Source organism: Typopeltis vanoorti, chromosome 12 (assembly GCF_054136105.1).
Source record: "Typopeltis vanoorti isolate ZY-2024b chromosome 12, IOZ_Tvanoo_1.0, whole genome shotgun sequence".
Lineage (NCBI taxonomy): Eukaryota > Metazoa > Arthropoda > Arachnida > Uropygi > Thelyphonidae > Typopeltis > Typopeltis vanoorti.
In genome coordinates, this window is record NC_143560.1 from 97,840,839 (window position 1) to 97,853,789 (window position 12,951).

The 12,951-nt window shown below is 35.8% G+C and overlaps 1 protein-coding gene across 2 annotated transcripts in view; it reads left to right on the plus strand.

Moving 5' to 3' along the window:
- The window catches only part of LOC150101042 (tyrosine-protein kinase Src42A-like), a 156,507-nt gene that overhangs the window by 116,097 nt on the left and 27,459 nt on the right, over window positions 1-12,951 (plus strand). Inside the window, exons 4-6 of one of the 2 annotated variants that reach the window (XM_090401646.1) lie at window positions 671-839; window positions 4,151-4,309; window positions 12,490-12,498. In XM_090401646.1, coding sequence (XP_090257772.1) covers window positions 671-839; window positions 4,151-4,309; window positions 12,490-12,498 — 337 coding nt within the window. The remainder of the gene's footprint in view (window positions 1-670; window positions 840-4,150; window positions 4,310-12,489; window positions 12,499-12,951) is intronic. The other variant, XM_090401645.1, reaches the window with a different exon arrangement.

Sequence of the window (12,951 nt, forward strand, 5' to 3'; positions counted from 1 at the left end):
AAGGGAGTCAGAAATTTCAAAGAAAGACAGTATGCCTGATTGCTATCACGAGCAACCTCACTGCATTTCTTGGTGAATCAATGTTTAGATAAGAGATGAAAATGTAAAGATAAAATTAGTTATTAAACTTTAATTTACTTGTATGTTCATATTATCTCCTGAATCTCTCTCTCTCTTTCTATTTCTCTGATATTGTCAGTGATGACCATTGAATAGAAAGACCTAAATCCCATCTAGAATGTGAACAACCTTTATAAGAGTTTTTTTCTTTTTTATCTGAAGATGAGTTAGTTGGTCTTTTATAGGGGTGACAGGGCTTTTCATCCCACTAAAGAGGTGATACATGTTTGATTCTTTTTCCACAAAGTTCAGAGCAATCTTCCAACCAGAACGCTTGCACCACACACACACACACTCACAATACTGGCCTTATAGCATCAGCCATAATTCAAACATTTATCCTCTCTCTCTCTCTTTCTCTCTCATATATATTTAAATACCTCTTTTTGGCAAGTAATTCAGATTATCTAGTATTCTGACATATACAAAAAATTTGTGACTTTGTGGACAATAGCATGTACCTCAGCTGCTATGCCTGTTAAATTATTTGTCCTTTTTATTATAGAAAAATTGAGCAGGTTTTAGTGAAATTTGCCTGTTTATTATATAGGTTGAAAAGCCAACAACAAGTGGATTGTCACATAGTACAAGAGACCAGTGGGAAATTGATCGTAGCTCTCTCAAGTTTGTTCGAAAGCTGGGTCAAGGACAGTTTGGAGAGGTATGGGAAGGTTTATGGAACAATACTACCCCAGTGGCCATCAAAACTCTAAAAACTGGTAAGCTTTCAAATTTTATAGGATATAATTTTCTAGTGCAGCTTTATCCCATTACCTGTTTTTGAAATTGTCATCCTGTGTATTTTGTGTGTGTGTGTGTGTGTATGTGTTATTAACAGTGTATAACACTGCAAGTTGTCCTCTTGGCAAAAGACAGATGATTCTAGAAAAATGTACATGTTTAAATTGCAGGCCTTAAGACAATAAATATAATAAAAATAATCATGTTCAACCGATACATGCTTCAGTGCCATTTTTCACTTTTTTTTTTTTAATAGTTTGTTAGAGAATGTACAGGAAATTCATTTCATAGCATACAACCTTGTTGGCAGAGTGGTTATTGTAATTTGCTCACTAACCATCAGGCTTGAGTTTGAAACCTGCTATGGGTATGGGTTTTGTGAATGTCTTTAGGTGGGAGATTACCTGATGTGAGAACATAGTGCTGCTTATTGAAAACTTAAAGTTCCATGTTTGATCTCTAGAGCCTGTTTTCTGAATTACATAAAAATAATTATGCAAAATCAAAAAAAAAAAAAAAAAACTCTTTAGACTATCCATAGTCTAAACCTTTCATGGATTTGAGCTGCATAAAAATGAAAAAAAAAAAGATAAACAAGCAATAAAAAAGCAGCTCACAATTTATGTTTCAACATTTAAAATGAAAAGTGAAAATAAACTGACTACTTTACTGCAGTAAGGATTTAGTTAACTGATTTCTTACTGTAATAAATAAAAATCAAAGATGGACTCTGTTCATTCTTTGTTTTTTTAAGGGCTTGTTAAGGGCTTGTTACCAATTTCAGAACATGTTATTTTAATACAGAATCAAATGATTCTATTACTCTGATTACATTATTTTGCAAATATTAATGACTTTCTTCTGTAAGTATCTTTTATCACTGTTGTCCCAGTTTTACAATAATTGTTCACTAGCACCTTTGAACATCAGAATTTTATAAATGCTTTTCATTATTCATTTCATATCTTTATTCATTAATTTCATTAGCTGTCTCCATAGCACAATTGGAAGAATAACAGGACATGACACCCTTCATTTGGAAAAGAATCTTGGTTTTGATTCTCTTCATGATGAGAGAAATCTTTTTAATTTGAAGGTGAGTTAGCCAACCTCATAACTGATTTCTCATCACCATTCTTTATTACATCCACCTCTATTCTTTGGAACAATCTCCTCCATACTACTTTTTTCACTGTGTACAACCTCCCACTCTTTAAGAAACACATCAACAGGCTACATTTTCTCCTTAATCACTTGCCCATACATGGCACTGTAGTGTTATTGGTCTTGTGACATTTCATCTTGCATACAGACAAATCAGTCAAAAGAACGTACACAATATACAAACAAAAATATACTATTGTGGTGAGTATTTATGTATTTAATGATAGTAGTGATGTCGTAGTTGTGTAATGGAATACTATGCCCTCCCACAATGGGTTCAGGGACTCCTTTAGGTGTCATAATATTTTATTATTGGTATACAACGCATTTCACAAGAATCTAGAGTATAGTATTTTCAGGATGGGTGTGTGTGGGGGGGGTATTACTGATGTTAGCAGAAGATATGCATTGGTAAATTGGCACAATGGGTGAAGGTCAAGTAATCATTATGGGAGAATTCAGCTACAGTGATATGGATTGGAAGAAGGAAAGATGATATGGCAGAAAGTAAATTAAATTTATTCAGCTACTAATTACCCAAAGCAGCATGTAGTGGATGTGACTCAGGATTTGAGAGTGCTGATTCTGGTCACAGGATCAGATCTATCCATAACCAAGGTAGCTACTGCATTCTCTCTGATTGGAAAGAGTGACTGCATGGCTTTGACTTAGGAGGTTGTCAACCATCTGGAATTTTCAGATGAGAAGAGATATATGTGGAACTACAAGACAGATGATAATGATAAGTTAAGGAGGCAACTTGAAGCAATGACACTGTAAAAATCTGGAAGGAAAGGATGTTAGTTCTTTCCTTACAGATGTGCGTAGGAAATGTGCAATATCATACTCTATATCCCAAGTCAGGAAGATAAATGAGATAGGAGTTAAATGAGTAGTATGATTATGCAGAGCTGCAAAAATAGAAAATCATGTTGAGGATATCTAAGAGAAAGATGATCAGCAGGTTCATGAGTGATACAAGGCTCAGGTGAAAAAACTGACCAGAATGGTAAGGAAGGCAAAGTCATGAAAAGAAATTAACCAAGCAGGCAAAAAAAAAAAAAAAAAAAAAAAAAAATCCCAAAGAGTTATGCTATATGTTGCAAGTAAAAGGAAGAATGACTATGGAAGGATAAGTTTAACAGATATTGACAGCAGCAAACAAAAAATGGTTTACACTGTAATAGATGTGACAGCAACTAATATGAGAATAAATATTGATGCGTTTGAGATACTTCAAATACTTGAAGTACTTTAAAGTACTTCAAAAGAACTTCATTGCAAATACAGCCATGGGATGTATTTGCAATTCCCATGTCCATGGGAATATGGACATGTAGAAGCCATATTTTTTCGTGGAGAAATTTCTAAATAATCAGGTACTTTAACAGATATAAGGCACCAACAAGTAAGTTTTTTGATTTCTTTTGAAATTTTTCTTTAGCTGAAACTAAAAGTTCTTCTGAGCACAAAAATTATAATTTCAGTAACTGGTGGTAAGAGTTAACATCAAAAATGTGTAGCATCTACACCTGTTAATCTTAAGCAAAAACATGTTACTACAATTTCATGTGTTAAAACTGAAATTCTTACATGTTTTTTTTAAAAAAATAACATTGCAGTAAAATACAGCATAGAATTATATAGACCAATTTCAGTATAATTAAGCCATAGTTTTGATAGTTGTTTCTGATACCAAAGAAAATTAATGAGCTTTGGAATAAACATGATTAATCACATTGCAGTACAGTTCCAAAAAACTGGGTATGAGGAGAGCGGAGAACTTATGAATAAAATTTTTGAAGAAAGTGAAAGTTTTGGAAAATTAAATGCAATTAACATTTTTAAATCGCATTATATCCAAAAATTATTTCTGATAACCTTCCTCTCACAGTTATTGTATGCATAACACAATTTGAATAACATAATGCATATTCGTGAAGGTTACATAACCCTCACAAATATGCACTGTTAATTTTGGGATTAAAGTTTTTCTTAAATAACAACAAGAGGGATTATTTTAAAAGAAATAACAAGCACATTGTAACTTTTTCGTAATGATTAAAATTATTTGTTGATTTGAGCATAGAATCTAGTTCGAATTATTATCATTATATTCAAATAGGTACTATGGATCCAAAAGATTTCCTGACAGAAGCACAAATAATGAAGAAATTGCGTCATCCAAAATTAGTTCAGCTGTATGCTGTCTGTACATTAGAGGAACCTATTTATATCATAACAGAATTAATGAAACATGGAAGCTTATTGGAATACTTGCAAGGTAATTTTACAATTTCTATTTACAATTTTTTATTTATTTTTATTTTTTAGATAATGGAAATTTCTTATTGGTTGAAAATAATTTCTCTTCTTTTCATATACTACCTTTGTAGTGTATGAAGAAATTTAAATTTTAATAATAGTTAATCAGAAAATCTTGGTGACCTGGTCAGTTTTTTTGTGGCTTAAAGCAATTTGCAATAAATTGGAACACATGATCTTGTATATTATATTTGTTGATATGAAATTTTATTACAACTCATCCATAAATTACCTAATGCCATTTTTAGGATATTTTAGCCCCCTCCCCTTCTCTCCTCTGTCACAAACTATTAGATGGGTCTTATTAACTCAAGCCATAGCCTTTTTTTTTCCACTACATATTTTAAAATATAGAATAACATATAAAAGAGCTCTTGTAAATATATATTTTGTTTATAATGGGTTTACAGTGATATTGCTGGACTTTGCAAAAACCTTTGACAGGATACGGAATTCTAATCAGTAAACTGCAGCACATGGGGATAGATATAGAGTTGGTGAGGTGGAAAGGAGGGTGGTTGATGGAGAGATATCAGAGAATAGTTTATTCAGGAGCCAAGTCCAGTAGCCTATGACTAGTGGTGTGCCACAGGGTTATGTTCTTGGACTACTACTGTTTAATTTGTACATTAATGACATAGGAAATGATCTGAGAGGAACTGTTCAGTTGTTTGCCGATGATGCAAAGTTGGGTAGAGCAAGAGTTAATACAGATTACATCAAAATTGATGTAATCTGTAAAAATGATCTGGATAGGTTGTCAGACTGGGCAAAGGACAATGGATGTCAGTTTAATGTGGCAAAGTGTAAGGTTATGAATTTTCAGACGAAAAGATTATCAGCGTATATCACATTGGTGGAACTGTACTCCAGGAAATTTATGAAGTCCGAGACTTGGGAGTGCTAGTGGATATGGAGTTCAAGTTTTGGAGGCTCATAGCAAAAGTGACTAATGCAGCTTATCAGATTACTTGGTTACTGAAGAATACTTTGACGAGCAGAGACAAGCAGGTTATTGTTCCTCTTTATTGAGCCTTGATAAGATCCCATCTTGACTACTACGTGCAGATCTGGGTGACAGGGTTTCTTGGCAACAAGGAGGAGGTGGAGAGGATCCAGAAGCTAGTGACCAAGATGGTAGCAGTGTTCCTGCCTGTTTTGTGGTTTTTGCATGTTTATTGCTAATTTTCATACTAAATTTGTTAGGGCAGTTATTCAATCTATCAAAGAATTCTGAAGTCTTGCACTGTGCTAGACATTTAGGAGTATAACAGTATCAGCATAAAGTTGAGAGCAAAGTTGAATATATGCAATTTTGACATTGGATTTGATGTTACTTTACTTCATAACTTGATCCATATAGATGATTAATAATGGTGGAGATGGTATGCATCCTTGTCTTACACTGATTTTACATCAAGCCATCTTTCTATATCCCCCTTTGATTCTGATTGCTAACTACTCAGATAAAGACTATGTATTGCTTTGGCACTTTGTCATATGCTTTTTCCTGATCAACAAAACGTAAATACAGATTCTTGATATACTCCCATTATTATTTCTCAACTGTCTTATCATCATCATTAAATCTTGATGTGTACAAGATATTATGATAGTGAACTTTGATGTAAACTTTTCCTAACCTTTATTGATAAACATGTATTTACTTGTATTTAATTCTTGTTGTAGCAGAACATCTGTGATGTTGTCCAACTTTTGCAGAGCAGAGATGGTGGAATGAGTGATGGCTATAAAGGCTAGTTTGAGTTTTCTTTCTGCATGCAGAATATTGAAGATATATATCATTCCATCTGAATAATAAGGTGTCTAAAAAAGGCAAACAACAGTCGCTTCAATTTCCCAAATAAATTGTGTAATGATGGTAGCTTAGGATATACAGCAGTAAATGCTGCTACTGGGCACATACTGAATTTAAAGGGGAGGGAAGTGCCATTGTTGCCTGTTTTCTAATATTAGATTACCAGAAGTGCACCCCCTTTTTTTTTGGAATGACACTTGTGAAATAGTAACAATTATTAGAAACACATATTCACAAGAATAAGTAATAATTTTATTACTTCAAATATTTCAGCCTGAAACTCACAGGCTGTCATCAGTGTGCAATCATGAGATGAAATTGACTAGAACAAGGAACGTTACTTTTTACAGATTTGAGCCAAGTGCTGGAGTGCCACTGACCTTCTTACAAAATGAAATAAAATAACCATGAAAACTAAAAGTGTAAAATAAACCAACTTTGAACTACAATAAAATAATAAAATTAGATACGTAATTAAATTTAAATGAGTAACAAAAAATTAAAATAATTGCAGGGGGGCTATTCCATTTATAGAAATTAGCTAATTCTATTTAGAACACCTTGACTCTGTTTCTCTGCAACCTTCCTTTTCGGTATGCTACATAGATGATGTGTTTGTTATCTAGCCTGATTCAGAAACATCTCTACCAAAATTAACAGCCTACACATCAACTTCACAATGGAAAAAAAAGAAAAGGATGGAAAATTAGCTTTACTGGATGTCCTCATTTCTCAATCTGAACTGGAATACTTACAATATGAGAGAGGACTTGAAAGTATTCTTAAAGATAGCGAAAGAAAAGAGTGACAGAGTTAGAATGGTGAGTCTGTTGCCGCGGTATGACAGAGAGGAGTTTAGGAGGGCCATAATCGCAAATGACATTATGCGCAGGTTATGCAGACAGTGTGGTGTGGAATTCGTGGACGTGTGGAATGAGTTTGATGGGCGAAAGGACTTATACAAGATGGATGGCCTGCATTTGAATGGACTTGGTGTGCGAAGACTGGAAAAATTGTTGCTGAATGAAGTGAAAATGGATGTGCAGAACCAGGGAAACTAGAACTACCAAGGAGGGAGGGGAGTGGATATGCAGACATCAGTGAGACAGTTGAGTGTAAAAATGTATATAATGTACTTGAGCCAGCACTAAGGACAAAAAATGGGAATGGGACATTTAGAATAACGCATCAAGATAGGGGTGGGACAAAAGGATCACTGCATTTCATGTATACTAATACCAGGAGTATTAGGAACAAGAAGGAAGAATTTTTGGTCTTGATTGGCTCTTCCTGGCTACAGGTTATTGGCATTAGTGAAACATGGCTGACGAAAGATGATATAGTTAGTGGGATAGAATGTGTAGGTTATAGTGTGTTTAGGAGGGACAGAGAGAATAAAATGGGGGGGGGGTGTTATTGATGATAGCTGATGAACTGCTGCCAAGGCCAAGGAGAATTGAAGTTGTATTGCAGGATAGTGAAAGGAGCTCATTTGAGGCTATTTGGTATGAGATTGAGACTGGCAGAATAAAATATACAGTTGGGTGCTGCTATAGACCAGGTGATGGAATAGATGATGGAGATAGTATGCATAAACAAATTGATGAAATGAGTGGAAGGAGGGTAATTATTATGGGGGATTTTAACTATGGTAACATTGATTGGAAGGAGGAGAGGACACATGTGAGGAAGGAAATGGATTTTATTCAATTATTAAGGGATAACTATCTGAGACAGCATGTAATTGAAAATACTAGGGGTGTGAGAGTGCTTGACCTGGTAATAGCATCTCACAATTTGACTGTAATGAATATGACCATGTTGCCACCTATTGGTGAGAGTGATCATAAGGTCTTGACCTGGGAGGTGGCTAAAAGTGTGGAATTTTTGATTAAGATAGGGTATGTGTGGAATTACCGTGCTGGCAAGTATGACAAGCTTAGGAGATTGCTTGGATCAGTGCCATGGCATGTACAACTGCAAGGGCTGGACGTCGATAGAGCATGGGAAGTGGTCAAGGAGCATTTACAGGAAGTTATGGCTGATTGTATACCTAGGGTCCAAATAGTAAAACAAGTAGGGGTTAAATGGATGAATAACACCATTAAGCTTGAGCTGCAAAAAAAGAAACAACTGTGGAGGGAATTTAAAGAAAGGGGTGACTTGCAGGCACACGAACGGTATAAAGTGCAGGCCAGAAGGGTAACGAGTGTGGTAAAAACAGCAAAAGCCGATTATGAAAGGAAACTAGCTATGCAAGCAAAAGAGAATCCCAAACAGTTCTTTCAATATGCTGCAAGCAAGAAAAAAACTGTACATGGCAAAATGATTTTAAGGAATGACGATGGTAAGGAGATCACTGAACCAGTCGATATAGTGGAGTTACTGAGCGCACACTTTGCAAAAGTATGTCATCCAGGTGGTGACATTGAAAAAATGAAGGAGCCATTAGTTTATACGGGAATTGTGATGAATGAAGTGGAAGTGAATAGTCTATTACAGAACCTTAATGTGAATACATCTGTGGGATTGGATATACCGGCACAGGTCTTGCGTGAAGCGGCTAAGGAATTATCAGTGGCCTTGATCATGTTGTTTAATCTGAGTCTCGGGTCTGGTTTAGTCCCGAAGGTGTGGAAAGAGGAGGAAAATAATTTCACTGCATAAAGGAGGATCCAAGACTATGGTTGCAAATTACCGACCGATCAGCATATCAGGAGTTGTTGTCAAGGTCTTGGAGAAAGTAGTCAAGAGAAAAATACAGGAATGGATTGATGAAAATGAGATACTGTACAGGGGACAGCATGGCTTTGTAAAGGGTAGATCATGCCTGAGTAACTTGCTCAAGTTTTATAACAAGGTGACGGCTGAACTGGATAAGGGAAATGGGTTTACAGTGAATACTGCTGGACCTGGCAAAGGCGTTTGACAGGATACCACATGGAAATCTAATCCGTAAACTACAACATATGGGAATGGATATAGGGTTGGTGAGATGGATAGGTGGGTGGTTGATGGAGAGATAACAAAAAGTGGTTTATTCAGGAGTGGAGTCCAAAAGACGGCCTCTGACTAGTGGGGTGCCGCAGAGTTCTGTTCTTGGACCACTGCTGTTTAATCTGTTCATTAACGATATAGGGAAGGATCTAAGTGGAACAGTTCATTTGTTCGCTGATGATGCAAAGTTGGGGAGGGCGATAGTGAATGCAGAAGATGTCAAAGTCTTGCAGGATGACTTAGATAGATTGGAGTTCTGGGCTAAGGAGAATGGATGTCAATTTAATGTGACAAAATGTAAGGTTATGCATTTTGGGGTGAAAAGATTAGCAGCAGTATACCACATAGGTGGAACTGTACTCAAAGAGATTGATGAGGCCAGGGACTTGGGAGTGTTGTTGGATAGGGAGATGAAGTTTAGGGGGCACATTGCAAAAGTAGCTAAATCAGCTCATCAACTCACTTGGTTGTTGAAAAATACCTTGACGAGCAGAGACAAGCAAGTTATTGTACCTCTGTACCGAGCCTTGATAAGACCTCATCTTGACTACTGTGCCCAGATTTGGTCACCTCGGTTCCTTCTCGATGGGGAGGAGGTGGAGAGGATCCAGAGGCGAGTGACTAAGATGATAGCAGGTCTATGGAATGAACCATATGAGAACAGGTTGAAGATTTGTGGGTTGCAGAAACTGGTTGATAGGCGGAAAAGGGGAGATATGATTGAGACAATCAAATTGCTAAAAGGATTCTATAAGATTAATTCAGAGGATATTTTTGAGATCAGGACTGGTGGTGGGAGAACTAGGGGACACCTATGGAAGCTGGGCAAGAGTGTGGTTAGCAGTGGTGTTAGAGCTGGGTTCTTTACTTTTAGAGTGGTAAATGAGTGGAATAAGCTGCCAGAGTCTGTTGTGGGTGCTATGACAGTGAGCGAGTTCAAGGCAAGGTATGATAGATACTGTGAGAATGTCGTATAGTTGTGTGGACATGATGTTTAGGGCCTCCCTCGATGAGTCTAAGGACTCCCTGGAGTAGCCCGAAAATAATAATAATAATATCTGTTCACCATAAACCCACTTGGCTGTTACATACAAGATTCAGCCCATCATTCATCTGAAAAAATGGGCATCATCAAATCTTTACTCAGTATACAGCACATTATATGCTCCAGTCCCAAGGATCTCTGACAACAGCTGAATGTATCCAAAGCATCAAGTTTCAGAATGGCTTCACTTCAAAGAAGTTTAAATACATACTAGACACTGAAAAGCACCTGAATTGGCACAATGAGGCTTAATTCCATACATTGCAAGCATCTTGGAGACAATTGCAAAGTTCCTAAAAGGACAGTTTATTCTTCCGTGTTATAAATAACTTTTAATTTCCCAACGTTTCGATCTTCATATTAAGATCATCTGGAGCATATACAAATATACAGGACAAGCTGAGTTACATTACATATAGCAAGTTAGAGAAACAATGATTTGATCAGAGGTTATTCTACTGGCATGACCTCTAGTGAAAAAAAAAAAAAAAAAAATTAATTATTTAGAAACTACATCAAGCATAAATTCTATTTATGATAGCACGAATAAACATTCTTTCTTATAGATAGTTTAACGTATCTACGTAGTTCAACGTATCTAAGCCAGACTTTGGGTCTGGCTTAGATACGTTGATAAGTTAGATACGTAGATAACCCAAAGTCTGGCTTAGATACATTGACGATGTTTTTGCAATCTGGTCCCATGGCCACTAGACACATTCCTTAGCTACCTAAACAAACAACACAAACGCATACAGTTCACAATTGAGATTGAAAAACAGAACACACTTCCATTTCTAGATACACTTGTCACACGTCTTCCTTCTGGCAATCTTTCCTTCACTATTTACTGGAAACCAACACATACTGGCCAATATATACACATAAACTCCTACCACCACCCAACACAAAAACTAGATGTCATACTCTAAAAAAAAAACAGGGCTCTGAAGATCTGCTCCAGTGAACATGCACTGAAAGATGAATTTAAAGTTATCAGCAATACTTTTCAAAAAATGGGTACAGCCAAAACACTATTAACAAAATTCTCCACAAGACCTCAATAAAAAACAAAGACAAACCAGACTGCAATAAAACTATAACCATTCCTTACATTAAAGGGACATCAGATAAAATAAACAGAATACTACAAAAATACAACCTCAAAGCCACCTTTAAACCTCCTGCAAAATTAAAAAGCTTACTCAACTCATCTAAAGACCCACTCTCTCCGCTGGCCCACTCTGGAGTATACCATATTTATTGCACCTGTAACATACTTTGTATAGGGGAAACAGGACGCACAATTCCTATCAGACAAAAAAAACATAAATGACACATTAAATATAATAATTATGGTGAAGCTGGCCTTTCTGATCATGCCCTTGAACACCTTACATAGAATTGACTGGAAAAGCACTAGTTGTCTACATCACACCAGAACATGGTATGAACGCAAATTTAAGGAAGCCTGTGAGATTATCATCAATCACCCCCAATCTGAACAATAATGATGGTCTAAAAATCCCAAACATATGGAAGGCACATATTCGACCCATGGAACCTTCCTCTCTAAGAGTAACTATAAACTGTAGTTAATCCAGGATCCTAAATCAAAAATAACAATTGTAATACTAAAAATAGGACATCATTGTTACCGAAAGAAAACTGTCTATAAGAAAGAATGTTTATTCATGTTATCATAAATAGAATTTAGCTTGATGTAGTTTCTAAATAATTAATTTTTTTTGTTTTTCACTAGAGGTCATGCCAGTAGAATAACATATGATCAAATCATTGTTTCTCTAGCTTGCTGTGTATGTAATGTAACTCAGCTTGTCCTGTATATTTGTATATGCTCCAGATGATGATCTTAATATGAAGATCGAAATGTTGGGAAATTAAAAGAGTTATTTATAACATGGTTGTAAAGTCCATAATTTCTAATTTGAATGTTGATCACCATGCAACACTAAAAGAAAGAACAGTTTATTCTATTCATTCTTTCCTCTCAACAAAATCTCCTGATTACCTTCCACATGAGATAACCAGGCCCTTCTCTTCCCTCCCTGATGTTTACCAGGTTCAACATAATTGTAATTGTCTCTGCTTGTACTTTGGACAAACAGGACATTCAGTCAAAATATTACTAGGAATACCATTCTTATATTAACCACAGTAAACATGGAAAATCTGTCTTGGCTCAGCATGGAATGGACACTGATCACAATATCCTTTGGTCTAGTATGTATGTATTACGTCATTGTTGAAGCTTGAGCAGTTAGTGGTAAAGCATTCTATACTGTTTAGATTGGAATGACTGTCCATCCATTGCAAAGATTTCGCAGAGTCTCATCCTCATAAATAGCAAACAATAGGACACTTCCTCCCCTCTTTATTCATGTTAATTTATAACAACCATATGGTGCCACTCCAGCATGTGGCTCAGATCTGTAAAAAGGAATAACATTCCCTATATTCTAGCTTCACCTTGTTATTGTGCACTGATTATGACTTATTAGTTTCAGGCTGAAATATTTGCAAGAATACAATTATTATTTATTCTTGTGAATACATGTTTCTAATAATCAGAAGAAAGTCCATTATAGGTTCAGTTCTTGTTGTTAACTAGAGTATCTTTAACCAGGTTTTTTTTTTTTCATATGATTCTAGTGTTGGCTAATATTTGGTGCAGGCAAGCAGAGTTTTCGCAGAAAATCAAGTTATAGTTTAGTCACAA